This window comes from Octodon degus, unplaced genomic scaffold (genome assembly GCF_000260255.1).
Source record: "Octodon degus isolate 3935 unplaced genomic scaffold, OctDeg1.0 scaffold00047, whole genome shotgun sequence".
Lineage (NCBI taxonomy): Eukaryota > Metazoa > Chordata > Mammalia > Rodentia > Octodontidae > Octodon > Octodon degus.
The window spans coordinates 8,987,473-9,002,795 of record NW_004524623.1 but is presented as its reverse complement, the minus strand read 5'-3'; the positions used below and the strand labels follow the sequence as shown (position 1 = coordinate 9,002,795).

General features: G+C 41.2%; 2 protein-coding genes across 2 annotated transcripts in view; one reads left to right on the top strand and one right to left on the bottom strand.

Annotated features, from left to right (window-relative positions):
* The window catches only part of Tbc1d15 (TBC1 domain family member 15), a 52,935-nt gene extending 50,837 nt beyond the window's left edge, over positions 1 to 2,098 (bottom strand). The window contains exon 1 of the mRNA XM_012514959.2: positions 2,072 to 2,098. Within this exon, the coding sequence (XP_012370413.1) occupies positions 2,072 to 2,098 (27 nt within the window). The remainder of the gene's footprint in view (positions 1 to 2,071) is intronic.
* On the top strand, positions 2,076 to 2,535 carry LOC101575951 (60S ribosomal protein L22). Its single transcript, XM_004632172.3, has one exon. It carries the CDS (start codon positions 2,097 to 2,099, stop codon positions 2,481 to 2,483), a length of 387 nt encoding a protein of 128 aa, XP_004632229.1. The 5' UTR covers positions 2,076 to 2,096; the 3' UTR covers positions 2,484 to 2,535.
* The last annotated feature ends 12,788 nt before the right edge of the window (positions 2,536 to 15,323 follow it).

The following is a 15,323-nucleotide window of genomic DNA, read 5'->3' as shown; positions in this document are numbered from 1 at the left end:
AAATAAAAAAAAAAATTTAAAAAGGAAAAATTTTTTCTGGTTATCAAAGGGTCTCACTACGCAGCTCAGACTCATAGTGATCCTCCTGCTTTCAGCCTCCCCAGCGCTGGGATTACAGGGACTCTGTGGCCGGCTCAGTCCACCCTAGGGGTGGGGCTGGCACAAGGCATGTGGTGCTGGAGATCAACCCCAGTCCCTGTGCTTCCTAAGCTTGCCTAAGCAGGTGCTGCAGTCCGCTGAGCTATCTCACTGGCCCCTCTGTTTTGCTGTCTAATTTCAAGGGTTTGATGTAAACTAAAATGAACAGTAATTCTGCCAGAAATGGTAAATGGAGTAACATTTGTTAATAAATGTATCAACTCCTAAACCTTATGAAGTCTTAAACAGTGAGTCTTCCATATCCGTGGATTTCATATTCTCAAGTGCAAACCACAGGTCAAAAAATTCTGAAGAAGAGTACGGATTGAGCATACACTTTTTCTTGTCATTCCCTAAGCAACACAGCATAGCTACTATTTACATAGCTTTTACACTGCACAAGGTAATAAAAGTAATCCAGAGTCATTTAAAGAATATGAGAAGACATGTATAGCTTCTATGCAAATACTACATCAAATTTTGTAAGAGACTTGAGTATCCTCAGATTTTGGCATCTACAAAAGCTCCTAGAACCAATTCCTCTTGGACACTGATGGACAATGGTACAAGACCTAGCACAGAAAAAAAATACATTATTAGTTGCATCAAAACACTATTTCAAATATAAAATACCTGTAGTAAGAGTTTTAACATTCTATTTTTGAAGTATTCTGATCTCAAGAGTATTCTGATCTCAGTAGTGTGACCTGTCTGTGTCATAACAGATCACACTATCTCCAACTCCATTTTACAGAACAAACTGAGGCAAGATCTGTTAGGGGATTTTACTCAAGATTACATAATTATCAAAAAGAATGAATTTCAGATTTTCTGATACACTTACCCATAAATTTCATCTGTTACTATCTCAAGGAAGCATGTCAAAATTCTCATGCGAAGGCCAGGTAGATAGCTCAATAGAATAAGCACTTGCCTGGCAAGTGCAAGGTGCTGAGTTCAATCCCTGCTACCACCAAAACAAAAAATAATTCTCATGTGGTTTCCTTAGAAGAAGAGAGTTTCTGGAATTGCTTAGAGAACATGTGGCTGCTTCATGACTAAACACCAAGTTTTAAGTGCCTTTAAATTTATAAATCAATGCAGGAGCCATTTAGCAATTTAGCCCTAATTACACTATCAGAATTTCTAAACATTCCACATGAGAAGCTGAATCTTATTTCCATCATCTTGGTTTAACTCATTTACTTGAATATTACAATCTTTCCATCTTTTTTAATGGACTGAGTTTACTTAAAATATGTCTCCTCACCCAATTTGTGAGTATATACAAAATATAAAGCCACCACTCTAGAAGCATCAGCAGCTTAAAATAGCTCAAAATTCAAAATAGAAGTCCAATTAAAAGTTTGGCACGAGGGGTGAGGATGTATGTACAGTGGTCCCCCTCCATCACAGAGGTTACATTCCAGACACTCCACGATAAGTGAAGATCAGCAAAGTAGCAACATTATTGTTATTTTAGTATTTATATACATTTTAAGGCTTTATAAACCCTTCCCACACTCGTATAAGCCTTTCCCACATTTTTTAAAACACTTCTAATGTTAACCATTTTTTTTTTTTTTTTTCCATTTTCTAAACTCAGGGGACTGGGGGGTTGGCTCAGTGGTATAAGTAGCTGCCTGGCAAGCACAACGTCTTGAGTTCAATCCATTTCCTAAACTCATAAGCCTACATAATTTTAACAACACGCATATACTGTACCATATGGCAAAATCCTGCAATATAGAGAAAAATCCACAATAAATAACTTAATTAGTACTTTTTGAAAACAGTGAGTCTGCCAAAGTCAAACCACAAAATAATGAGGGACTACTGTCGTTTAGTGTGCTTGCTAGCATGTGCAAAGTCCTGGGTTCAATCCTTAACCCTCGGCGTGCGGCAGCTCTTTGCGTGCGCGTAGCGCGTCTACCTCCCTTTCCGAGTCCTCGGCCGCCATGGCGCCCGTGAAAAAGCTTGCAGCGAAGGGGGGCAAAAAAAAGAAGCAGGTCCTGAAGTTCACCCTTGATTGCACACATCCTGTAGAAGATGGAATCATGGACGCTGCCAACTTCGAGCAGTTTCTCCAGGAAAGAATCAAGGTGAACGGCAAAGCCGGGAATCTCGGTGGAGGGGTGGTCACCATCGAAAGGAGCAAGAGCAAGATCACCGTGACTTCCGAGGTGCCTTTTTCCAAAAGGTATTTGAAATATCTCACCAAAAAATATTTGAAGAAGAATAATCTGCGTGACTGGTTGCGCGTAGTTGCTAGCAGCAAAGAGAGTTATGAATTACGTTACTTCCAGATTAACCAGGACGAAGAGGAGGAGGAAGATGAGGATTAAAGCTCCTTTGTCTGGAATATTTTTTATGAGTTCTTGAATAAAACTTGGGAACCAAAACGGTGGCTTATCCTTGTATCTCTGCAGTGCGGATTGAAGGGGAACTTGGCGGTCACAGCAGCGGGCTTCCCGGGCTGCCGCTCACTTACAGTTAGACTTTGTGGTCGCGACGCCGCATGTCAGGAGGCGGCTGCCCGGGGAGCGGACAGTCCAGCCCCAGCCGGTGGAGGAGGGCGTGGCGATGGGAGCTGGACTCGTCCTTTACCTTACAAAAGGTAACAGTCGCTTTCGCGTGAATGTACCCTTCTCTCAGAGGAAGACTCGGGAGCCTAACGTGTTTCCTCAGTCATCGAAAGCAGAATAGGTGGTCTCTTTCCAGGAATGGCTGGGACATCCGCCCATTTTTAATTCCAAGGCTCTCCGATGCTGAGTTACGTGTTCCAGTCCTTTTTCTTCCGTAGAAGATGTGACCTGCGGCCTTCTTGCGTGTCCCGCCCTTGGTAAGGGGGCTCGGAGGAGGAGTAAGTACTAAGTGCGCAGAATAGACCTTCGCTTCCGCCGGCCTCCGCCACTCCGGCGTCCAGCAGGGGGCGCTGGAGACACGGCGGAGCTTCAAGAGGCGCCTGGAAAGCCGCCGGCTCGGGGTGCTGCGAGGGCCGGCCGGCGCAGGGGGTAGGAGTTGCCCAGGAAAGCCCAGTGCCCCCAGTCCCCGGATGGACCTCCTGCCGGAAGGCCTGCACCGGGCGGAGGTGGTAACTCGGCAGCACAGTGCTGCTTCCCTGGAGGCCCTGGGTTCAGTCCTAAGCCCGGCGAAAGGCCCCGAAGCTGCCTGTGCACAAACTGATGGGCCGCCGAGGTCCTGGGCGCGGAGCAGCGCCCTGTGGTGGTGTCGGGTGAAGAGGCCGGGGCCTTCCGAAGGCCGAGCACTTCTGCAGCGTGCCACTAACGTTTTCAGAGCTTGCCGACAGCTTTCTACTGGAAATGCAGCTTGTTCTGTCTGGGCGCCAATTTAACGCGTGCTTCTGGGATCGAGCCGGTTTGGGCCGGCTTTGCACTCTCCCCTGTCGCAGAGGCTCTAGCGCTTTCTGTTTCTATGCAAATCTCCTGAAGCAGAATTGCTTTCCGACCTGGAAGGCAGGATGCCTTTCCTTTCGCGCCTCAGGGGCCTGGGTCTTCTCGGGCTGTGTCCTTACCCTGATACTAACTTTGTAAGTCTGCGGTTGGATTTGCCAATTTACTGGTTGCGTTAATGAACTATGTAGTAATTTTTGGTTTGGTTGTAAAAAATCCTGGGCTGAATTTACCATTTTTTAAAAAATAAACTGGTCCCAGATTTTAAGACTTGTAATAAAAAAAAAAAAAAAAAAAAAATCCTTAACCCTCAAACAAAAAACAAAACATAAGATAATTACTGCAGGAAGATGATACCTCTTCATTAGATTCTATGAAGAACTGATACCTGCAGAGGATCATTCTGCCACAGCGTCTTCTGCTCAGCACACAGACAACAAGTAAGAATCATCCTACTATTTTATGTGATGTGTGCATTCCAACCTGAAGTAGTCAGTAACTACCATGTTATGAACAGGTCCTCCATACTACAAACAGCAAAGTGCATCCTCAATGCCTCCCTTTCTACTACTAACGTACATGGCAAAAACACTTCTAGAGTAAATCTTTAGTACAGATATAAATGATGCTATCATCTCATCTTCCAGTTCATTTGGCAAAGAAAACAATATGAACACTACCTACACAACAAAACACACAGTTGTCAAAATCAGAAATTGGGTGCTCTACTGACAGTTTTATTTGGACAATGATTCCTGAGTGGTCCAATCTTTCAAAACTCAAGAAATGTATTTGAGGGCAAGCCAGATAGCTCAGCTAAAGCAGGACCGGGGTTTGATCCCCCGTGTGCCATGCCAACCCCACCCCCGGAGCATGCTGAGGGGCTGAAACTGGGCATGGTGGTGTACACCTGCAATCCCAATACTTGGGAGGCTGAAAACAGGAGAATCACTCCGAGTCCGATCTGCGTAGTGAGACCCTGTAGACTCTGTACTAAAATACATTTTTAAAAAAGATTTTAAAAAGTATTTGATTACATTAATGTACTTTATGACAGAAATCTAAATTGAAATGTGAAAAGAATGAAGATATCAAAAAAGTAGAACAGCATCAACCACAAAAGATAAAAGATGATTAAAAAGTTGGAGAAAACTCAGTGATACTAAGTAGAAGACATGAAAGAAGGACTTAAAAATGCCACAATATCTGTATTTTTAAAACACAAAAAGAATCACAACAAAGTCTTTAAGATAAAAGGATAATAGTTACTTAAGGGGTGAGGAACTCATGGAACATCCTCTGCTGTAATTAGCAAAGGTCATTTTCCTAACCTGAGTGGATACAAGGATGTTTAAGCCATGCAATGCGTGTGATTTTCTAAATCTGAGTTCTCTTTTGCAATTACAACAAAAATGTTCAACTGATGTGTTGTATGTTATAAGTCAGAGCCGAAAGAAATGACTGGAAGATTGGATTAATATAGCTTCAGAGGTCTCACTGAGATTAGTTTCCAAGTGAACCTGGAGCCACTGAATCTTCTCACATTTATTGAGGGCTAAAAGGCTAAGGAATGTGTGTTAACTACTTTTGTGAACACAAACTACTCTATTGCCTACAGGCATTTACCTAACTCTCAGTTTACACAATGCTGGCGAAAACATCCCAAGCTAGAGATCAAAGAACAGACAGGGAGCCAGCAGGCCAGCAGGAAAAGTTGTTATCTGTAGCCTTGCATCCCAGCTTGCCGGTATTTACAAGAGGACAGTTCTCCTTGGGCTCTGTTTATTGCTCTTTACTCCCTTAGGACATCAGGCTTCTGTCTCATATCACTCTATTTCTATACTGATGATAATCACAAAATGTTGTTTCAAGTAAGATTAATCTCAAGCATATCAGAGGAATTTTGTCACTGGAAATCATGACATGAGTTCTATGGAAAAAGACACTGAGAAAAAGGGAGGAGAGACAGATCAAGCAGAAGATGTCAGGGAACGCTACCACTTCTCATCAAACGAACCTGGGAAAACTGAACAGGAGTGCAACTGCTGTGAGAGTGCACGCGGACTACCAATATCTAGTTCATACACTTCAGTAAGAACCAGAAAGTGGCATGAAGGCACTCGATGGTCGATGGTTGTGTTGATGACCTGAACCCAACCAAACAGCTACTGGCACATTCTCTAAATACACACCACCTTAAAAAATCCTTTAACATGTTAGAGACACTGTCACATTTCAAAAGGCGTAAGAGCATTAGAAATGGATGTAAAACACGTTAAGACACGTACTGTACATGTACCAGCTCCCCACAATGAATGTAAGCACTATATACTGCAAACATGTACTAGTAAGAATGATTTTTTTTTTATTTTCAAAGAGCATTACACCAACAAGAAGAGAATGATCATTAACAAAAGCCTTGAGAGAAAAATGCCATCCTAAGAGTTTGTAAAAAAAGGAAAAAAATCAAAAACAAAATCAAATTTGGAACAGTAAAACATTCCATCTAGGATTGTAGGAGGGGAAAAAACATAGAAGAAATAGTACTACCAAAAAGACGGGCTGGTGAGATGGCTCAGTGGTCTAAAGCACCTACTTAGAACAAGCTTAGCAAAGCAGAGGGACCGCGGTTCGATCCCCCAGCACCACATGCCAGCCAGCCTCGCCCCCTGGTGGGCTGAGCTGGCCACACACACACACACACACACACACACAAATAAAAAAAAAAAAAAAAAAAAAAGAGCAGGAGAAAAAATAACCTACATAACAAGAAGTACTTGCAACCAATATGAAGTGACATAGAAAGGGTTAACCTCTCACCAGGAAATTAATTTATTGTAATCAAATCTATGAAATAATGGTCACTCAGGAGGCTGAGACAGGAGGATCACTGCAAGCTCAAGGGTAACCTGGGCTACATAGTGAGTCCTTGTGTCAAAATAAATAAATAAATAAATAAAATTTTTTTTAAAAAGGGGCTGGTGAGATGGCTCAGTGGTCTAAAGCACCTACTTAGAACAAGCTTAGCAAAGCACAGGGACTGCGGTTCAATCCCCCAGCACCACATGCCAGCCAGCCCCGCCCCCTGGTGGGCTGAGCTGGCCACACACACACACACACACAAATAAACAAATTAAAAAAAAAAAATTAAAAAAAAAAAAACAATGGTTCTCAAGATACTACCTGTCAAGCAGTGACTACAAGACAGAGTACAATGAAGATGAAAATATAATTAACTCTTGAGTCTCCAGCTATGGCAAAGGGAAAGCAAGGTAGCAAACGGGGTACTAAGATGGCCAGAGTTCAAAGGACAGATTACCAAAGACAGAAGTGCACAGAGAATCCAAGATCCTTTTCCAGTATTCCACAAAGAGTGTAAGTGTATATGTAATAACTACTCAAGGCAGAGGGGGAAAGCTACCAAAACTATTAGAAGCAACAATCTGCAGACATACACAGCTGTTCAGACCAGTTAAAATGGGAAACAAGTGGAACATCATAGTCTGGGAAGCCAAAGCAGGATCACAAGTTCCAGTCCAGCCTGGACAATAAGGCAACTTCACAAGACCTTGTCCCCAGCTCAGACAGTTAGATAATTAGATAGTTAGATTAAATGGATGGATGGATGGATGGATGGATGGATGGAAAAGTTTCAAAACATTTCCAAATAATGTAAGTGCCTTCTAAGACAAATCCATAATGTATCTAACACATCCTAACTATTCCATACATTCACAATACTGGAAAAAATTTGTAACTCACTTGAAAAGATAAAAAATATATGGGGCCAGGGAGATGGCTCAGTAGAATAAGTGCTTGCCTGGCAAGCGCAAGGGCCTGAGTTCAATCCCCGGTTCTGCAAAAAAGAAAAAAAAAAAAGCGCTCACACTAGATAAAAAATATAAAAAAATCTCAAATGAAATTTCATGGTAAAGACTAGTACCCAAAACATAAAAAGAACTCTCAGAACTCAGTAACATGGCTGGAGACATAGCTCGGTGGCACTGCACTTGCCTAGCATATGCAAGGTTCTGGGTTTCCTCTGTACCCAGCAGGGTGGAGGGAGGGAGGGGAAGAGAGAGAGAGGAAAGGGAGGGATGAAGGAAGGAAAAAAGGAAGGAAAATAATGCACATTTTAAAAGTGGATCAAATTTGAAGCGACAGTTCAAAAAGTCAATGGGATGACTAGTATGCCCTTGAAAAAATATCCAATGCCACTAGTCACTACAGAAATGTAAAGTACAATCATAATGAGGGCCAGCCAGATGGCTCAGTGGATCAAAGTGCCTGCTAAGGCAAGCTTGGTGACTGGGGTTCAATCCCCAGGGTGCCATGCCAGCCCTGTCCCCAGGGTGCACTGAGACAGCAACTGAGACTGGGCAATTGAGACTGGGCCATGGTGGCACATGCCTATAATCCCAGCACTTGGGAGGCTGAAAACATGAAAATCACTATGAATCCAATCTAGTAGTGAGATGCTGTAGACCCTGTACCAAATACATTTTTTTAAAAAAATGAAATGCTTCTATAAAAAATTATACGAATGGCTGTAATTTTTGAAATTAATATACTTAATAGTAGTGAACATACAGAGCAACTAGTTTCATCTACAGCCAGTGGAAGATTTGTTTCAAGTACTGTTACAGAATCTAGAGCCTTGGGCTGGAGAGATGGCTCAGTGGTCTAAGGCACCTACTTAGAACAAGCTTGGCAAAGCATCAGGGACCGCGGTTCAATCCCCCAGCACCACATGCCAGCCAGCCCCGCCCCCTGGTGGGCTGAGCTGGCCACACACACACACACCCCTCTCTCTCTCTCTCTCTCTCTCTCTCTCTCTCTCTCTCTCTCTCAAATAAATAAAAAATAAAAAAAATAAAAAAAATAAGAATCTAGAGCCTCGCAGACTCTAGACAAGCACTGTGCCACCAGACTACACTTCCTGCGTGAGCCAGGAGTGTAGGATGGCATGTGTACTTCAGGGAAAAGCTGGAAGTGCTTTAAAATGTTAGAGATGCAACATTTCTGAAATGACTAAGCCACTTCATTCTGAGGTATTTGCTCAAGAAAAAGAAAAGCATATGTGCACACCAAGACTTGTATACCACTATTAAGAGCAGTTTTATTTGTACAACAGCCAAAGTAAAAATAATCCCAATCTCTCTCTACTGGTTACTGGATATACAATGTGCTAGTCAATGAAATACTGCCTGGAAATAAACTAGTACTACATACAACATGACTGAACTGCCAAGTTATTATTCCAAAGAAGTCAAACCAAAAATAGAATACATACCATATCATTTCATGCACATAAATTCTAGAAAATGCTAACTAATTCAGAATGGCAAAAAGAAGTTCCACAGTTACCTACACACACAGAGAGACGGAGTACAATGAGTCAAGAAGAAACATTTTTGGCAGTGATAGAAACGTCACTGCAATTTCTTGACTGGGCTCATGGATCTACAGTATACATATATATATAATTTACATACACTCTAGCCAGGTGGAGAGGTTCACGTCTATAATCTCAGCAATTTGAGAGGGTGAAAAGGCAGTAATACAAGCTCAAGGCCCACTGGAAAAAACAAAGCAAGACCCTGTTCAAAAATGTTAAAATTGGGTCAGGGATTTAGCTTAGTGGCACAGCACCTACCTGGCAAGTGTGAGGATCTGAGTTCAATTCCCATTTAAAAAAAAAAAAAATGAAAAAGAGTGAAGATGTAGATCAGAACAGGGCACTGGCCTAGCATGTGTGAGGCCCAAGGTTCAATCCCCAGTACCAAAAAAGTACACCCTAAACACATGTACCTCAATAAAACACGCAAGTAATTTATAATAAAGCCTATTAAGTTGTCAAACTACGTAAAAATAAGAACACAAGTGGAGATATTAGTATAAAGAGGAAAATTACATAGTGTCTGCCTTTTAAAAGATTAAAAATCACAGCCCTGCTTCACTGGGAATTAGATGTTCACGAGAAGCAAAAAGTACCAACAGTATTATTCAAAGATTTGCCACTTGGTGGTGCTAGACTGCTCGTACACACTCATTTCAACACATCTATTAAGCAAATATGCGCCAGACACCACAGAATAAATCGATAAAGATAAAATACCTCGCCTATATGTACCTGGCTGTATTACAGAGGTAGTATCTTTACACAAGAGAGACTATTAAGTGCGGGGCATGGGGGAGTGTTAAAAGTACAAAAGGGGAGAAAAGTTTTCCGCTTGTGATGAAATTTGTCTCATGCTCCTGAGTCTGCCTTTATTCTTAAGTACTCCAAAGATGCCTAAGCAATTAAGTATATTTATAATGCTTTCAATGATGGTCTACAGAGAGCAACAAAAACTGCAGTTTGTATTCCCTTTAGCAAAACAACTATGGCAAATGTAACATTAAAAGAGCTCTGGGGGTCATGGCAAATATTTTAAAATAAACGAACTGTAATTCAGCAAAAGTGAGAATTAAAAAGCAAAAATGCAGGAAAAAAAAAACCTCAGATAACTTTCCCAATTCCAAACCGTGCTTCTGCATCTAATTCAAGACACAACTCTTCTGACAGAAAAAGCTAATTAAAAAACAAAAGTTGTATAATGTAAACAGTATATAGTTTACTGTTTCTATACTTAAGTAGGACATTTTCAAATCTATTATGACTGTTTGCTACAATATTTATTTTCAAAAACTAAATGTAAGTAAAAACATTCCAACCAATTTTTTTAAACTTACCAGTAGGCTTAGGATAAAACTGTTGCTCTGAATCTGAATCGCTCCAAATATGGAAATTTGAAACCTGCTACATATGCATGTGTTCTTAAACTTTAGCAACTCTGTGAATTTTATAAACTAATCACCAAAAAAGGTTTAAAAATTCAACTTCCTTAGAAAGTGTTTGGTACATAAAGTAATTATAATTCAAGCTTTTGCTTAGAGAAAGTATCAAGAAATGCCAGTGTAACCCCCAGTCTAATAACCTGCACACCCAAAGATCTAAGCACCTCTATTCCAACAACCACAGGTATTGGAAACTCAGTTATGTTCTGTTAAACTGACTCTGCGACTCTGAACTCTATCAAAGACACTCCAACTGTTAGGTTATTATAAATGCCTTTTACCAAACCGACTGTATCAGTGATGGCAACCTGCTTAGAGCTTTGAATGCTACGAACTGCCCGCTGTGGCATGCATGCCATAGGTTCACCAGCACTGCTCTACGTCCCAAACCTCTAAACCTTCTCCACTGACACTGTCTTCTCATTAATCTAGTTAACTAAAAAAAAGTATGTACTGTAATGTATATGTAAGTATGTACATGTGTAAAGTAGGTACTATATAACTAGTGCCAAAACTGATCTTTATAGAAACATTTATCTGATCACATCATATTTGCATTTAAAATCCTGACTCCACCCTTTTACTCCTATAGTGACATTATATCTCCTGATACTACCTAATACCACAGCCTTCCTGACCTGGGCCACCCTGAAGCTGTCTCCTGAGGAGTTTTCTTGTTTGTTTGTTTCATTTGGTTTTCTCAGTTTTGGGGGTTTTGTTTCGGGGAATTTTTTTTTTTTCTGGTAGTACTGAGATTAAGCCCAGGCTTTTTGCACTGAGTACACACCCAGCCTATCTATCTATTTAAGACAGGGTCTCCTGGGTGATGGGGATATAGCTCAGCAGCATAAATGCCCACCTGCCAAGCACAGGCAGATCCTGTGTTCAATCCCTAGTACCAAAAAAAGACAGGGTCTTCCTAAATTGCTCAGGTTGGGCTTGAACTTATGGTATGATATCCCTGCGTGGCCTCTCAAAGTGCACCACCTCATCCATTTGCACCTTTTTTCTATGTGAATTCTGTTCCCTCTACCTGGAATACTCTTTTACCTCTCCTCTCTACAAATAATTTCTACTAAATCTTTCGAAAGAGCATAAGCCTATCTCGGCTCTTCTGCCCACACCTCATTCCAAATAACCTGATTTAGAACTTTGTTTACTTACACATACATTCAGCACATCTACTGAACAACAATATAATACTGGAAATAAAAGTTTATTAGGAAAAACACAGACATGAGAAAAAGGGTCTGACATAACTAATTAGTAGGTCATGGTAGGATGTGATGGAGATATGCATTGAAATTAGAATAAGAAAACAGTCTAAGGGCCAGCAAAATAGCTCAGCAGACTAAAGTGCCTGCTTAGGCAGATGCAGGAGCTGGGGTTCAATCCCTGGCATGCAGTGCCGCCCCGCTCCCAGGGTTCACTGAGACAGTGATTGAGACTGGTCATGGTGGTGCACTCCTGTAATCCCAGCGTTTGGAAAGCTGAAAACAGGAGAATCACTATGAATACTACCTATGTAGTGAGACCCTGTAGACCCTGTACTAAAATACAAAAAAAAAAGTCCAATTATTTTTTCAGTATATGCAGTGTCAGGCACTGAGCACACTATTACACGCAATAAATAAGCATCAGTCACTAGGATGAAGATATACCTCAACAGAGGGCTCACCTAGCATGCACAGGCCTTGGGTTTGATTTCCAACTGATGTTTTTAAAACTTCAGTTACTATATTCTCTGACTTAAGAGTCTAAGAATCAGGACAAGAAAACAGCCAATTACAACTCACAACAGGTCCTTGTACCCATCTTACCTGGACTCAGGAGAATCAAGCAGAGTGAGAATCAGGAAGACATAGCTAGAATGGCATAGAAGCTGAGACCTGAGAATGACAACTTTAACGAAAGAGGGTCTACAGAGAAAGCGGTTCTGCACATGGTTAAAATCCAAAACAGTAGAGACAAAAACACAAAGGATTTTATTAGTCATGCTAAAGAATTTAGCAGTGTGGAAATTATCCTGAAGACAAAGAAAAGCCCCTGGAGTTTTAGCGAGGGAATGGCACAGGCGTATGTGCCTTTCTTAACCCAACATGCTGGCTGCAGGGCACAGTGTAAACAGCTGCAATAATCCAGCCACAGGGATCCATGATGGTCTGAACTGAGACGGCAACACTGGGGGTGAGGAAAAGCAGATGCTTAAAAGGATACTGAGGTCAAAATGATAGGACTCTGGCTGATCAGATGGAAAAATGAAGGGAGAGAAATCAAGGGCAAAACTGAGCAGAAGAGAGGTTATTAAATAAAGACAAGCTATTCTTGTCAGCCATCCTGGCATAAGCCTAATCCCAACACTTGGGAGGCTGAGGTAGGTAGAACTGCTGTGAGCTCAAGGCCAGCCTGGGATACATAGTTCAAAACCAACCTGGTGGGGCCAGGGAGATAGCTCAGTAGAATAAGCGCTTGCCTGGAAAGCTCAAGGGCCTGAGTTCAATTCCTGGTTCTGCCAAAAAATAAACCAACCTGGACTACACAGCAAGGCCCTGTCTGAAAACAAATACATAAAGTACTCTTCATTTTTCTAAGTACAGGACTGTAAGTATCTAAAAGGAACTAAAAAATAAAAAATAATAAAAGGAACTAGATGGTACCATTTTAAGCTACAAAATAAATTCTCACTAAAAACCTCAAAGCAAATTCAGTTTCCCAAGTGTTCTAAGCTTTCAATAAAACAAAATTCTACACAATTACAAAAAGAACAAGCAAATGGAAATGCAAGAACTTATAATTCGGAAACAAAAGCTGAAAGTGGATGCACCTTGCCCCTAATCCTTTCTCATTCTCTCCACCTTGCTCTTTCCTCATCTTTAAATACCTACTATGGGCCAGAGATACAGCTCAGTGCACAGGGCCTGCCTGACAAATGCCAGGTCCTGAGTCTAATTCCTGATATGGAGAAATCTACTCTGTGCCAGAATCTAAGCCAAGCGGTCTGACCACATGACAATTAGCCAATCTACAAGTCATCAAAATACAAATATCCATTAAAAATAGCACCCACTTCAAGGATCTGAAATTCATACTGCATTTCTCATTGAAACAAAGTAAGATGACGGTGTTTTTCTAAGAACTGTCTATAAACTCCAAGGACAACCATGATGTATCTCCAGTGCCCAGCATAGTCTGGAGCAAACCAAGTGATTAATATTTATAGAACAAAAGAAAGTAACTGTAATCATGAACTTTGTTTACTTACACATATATTAATAGCACTACAATAATGGCAAAAACTATTTTGGATTATCTCTTTTTTTCCCCCTTATTGAAAGGTAATTCAACTAGTTCCATAAATTCAATTCTGTGTATTTGTATATACAGAATAGTTAGGATAGATATACAGTTACTTTCACTTAATTCAGTGAGAAGGATTTGTACTGGTACTGTTTGGACAGGATGTCCTGTCTGCTTCTTGTACTATGGAAAACCACTAAGAAGATAACAACGTACAATGTATATAATTATTGAAACTGTCCTATTAATCAGTTTTGAAACTGTCTCATTGCTATTTATTTCTCAAAAAAAGAAAAGAAAACTTCAATTGTGTGCAGCTGTTAGAAGCAGGATGGCAGTGTCCCTATATCTCCCTCAGTATTCACAAGACATTCACTGTAGACTGTTAAAATGTGTCTACACCTACATACCAACATAAATTAGCTAAACTCTAAGAAATTAATCAACTTCTTTTACTTTTAAAAGCTCAATTAAAAAAATAAAGTTCAACGAATAAATTTCTAACTTTAGTTTTGCCTCCTTTTTCTAATTTTTTTTTTTCTAATTTGTTTTTTAAAACTATGTTAGCAGAGTGTGGTGGTGGTTCACACCTGTAATCCCAGCATGTTATGGTTTGTGTCTAGGTGTCCCCTGCAAAGCCTCAAGCAGTCATGGGGCACAGTTCTAGAGTTTGTGATTAGGGGGCCGAGGAGATGGCTCAGTGGAATACATACACGCTTCCCTGGAAAGCACAAGGGCCTGAATTCAATCCCTGGTTCTACCAAAAAAAAAGCTTGTGATTAATTCATGATCCAAGGCGGGGAATATGGGTCTGATGGCTACACCCAGCCTGGGCCAGATACTCTGAAGGCAATATAAGGAGAAAGACTTGCTCTCTGTTGCCATTGTTGCCACTACTCTTCCCATTTGCTCTTTTTTTTTTTTTTTTTTTATTTTTTTTTGTGTATGTGTGTGTGGCCAGCTCAGCCCACCAGGGGGCAGGGCTGGCTGGCATGTGGTGCTGGGGGATTGAACCGCTGTCCCTGTGCTCCGCTAAGCTTGTTCCAAGTAGGTGCTTTAGACCACTGAGCCATCTCACCAGCCCCCCCATTTGCTCTTGCTGTTTTCCACTGCCATGAACTGCTGCCCTCTTCCATGTGCCACTGTGCCTTGGAGCCAGCTGAGTATGGACTGAAACCTCCACAAATTGTGAACTAAATAAACCTTTCCTTCCTTAATTTTGGTTGCTGAGCATTTTGTCCCAGCAACGAATGAAAAGACACAACACTTGGGAGGCTAAGGCAAAAGGATCACTGTAAGTTTAAGACCAGCCTAGGTGCAAAATGAGCTCAAGGCCAACCTAAACTGCACAGCAAGACCCTGTCTCAAAAAAGACTAAATGCTGCTTTTATATACGAGCAGTCTTAACTTCTTAGCATAAAATTGGCAGCATAAATAAGCATTCAACTATTTCCAAATAAATAGTTACCTTACAACCCTAAGAGAGATTGAAAGATCTACCTTAACAATAATAAACAATAGATGGGGCTGGTGAGATGGTTCTGTGGTCTAAAGCACCTACTTAGAACAAGCTTAGCAAAGCACAGGGACCACAGTTCAATCCCCCAGCACCACATGCCAGCCAGCCCCGCCCCC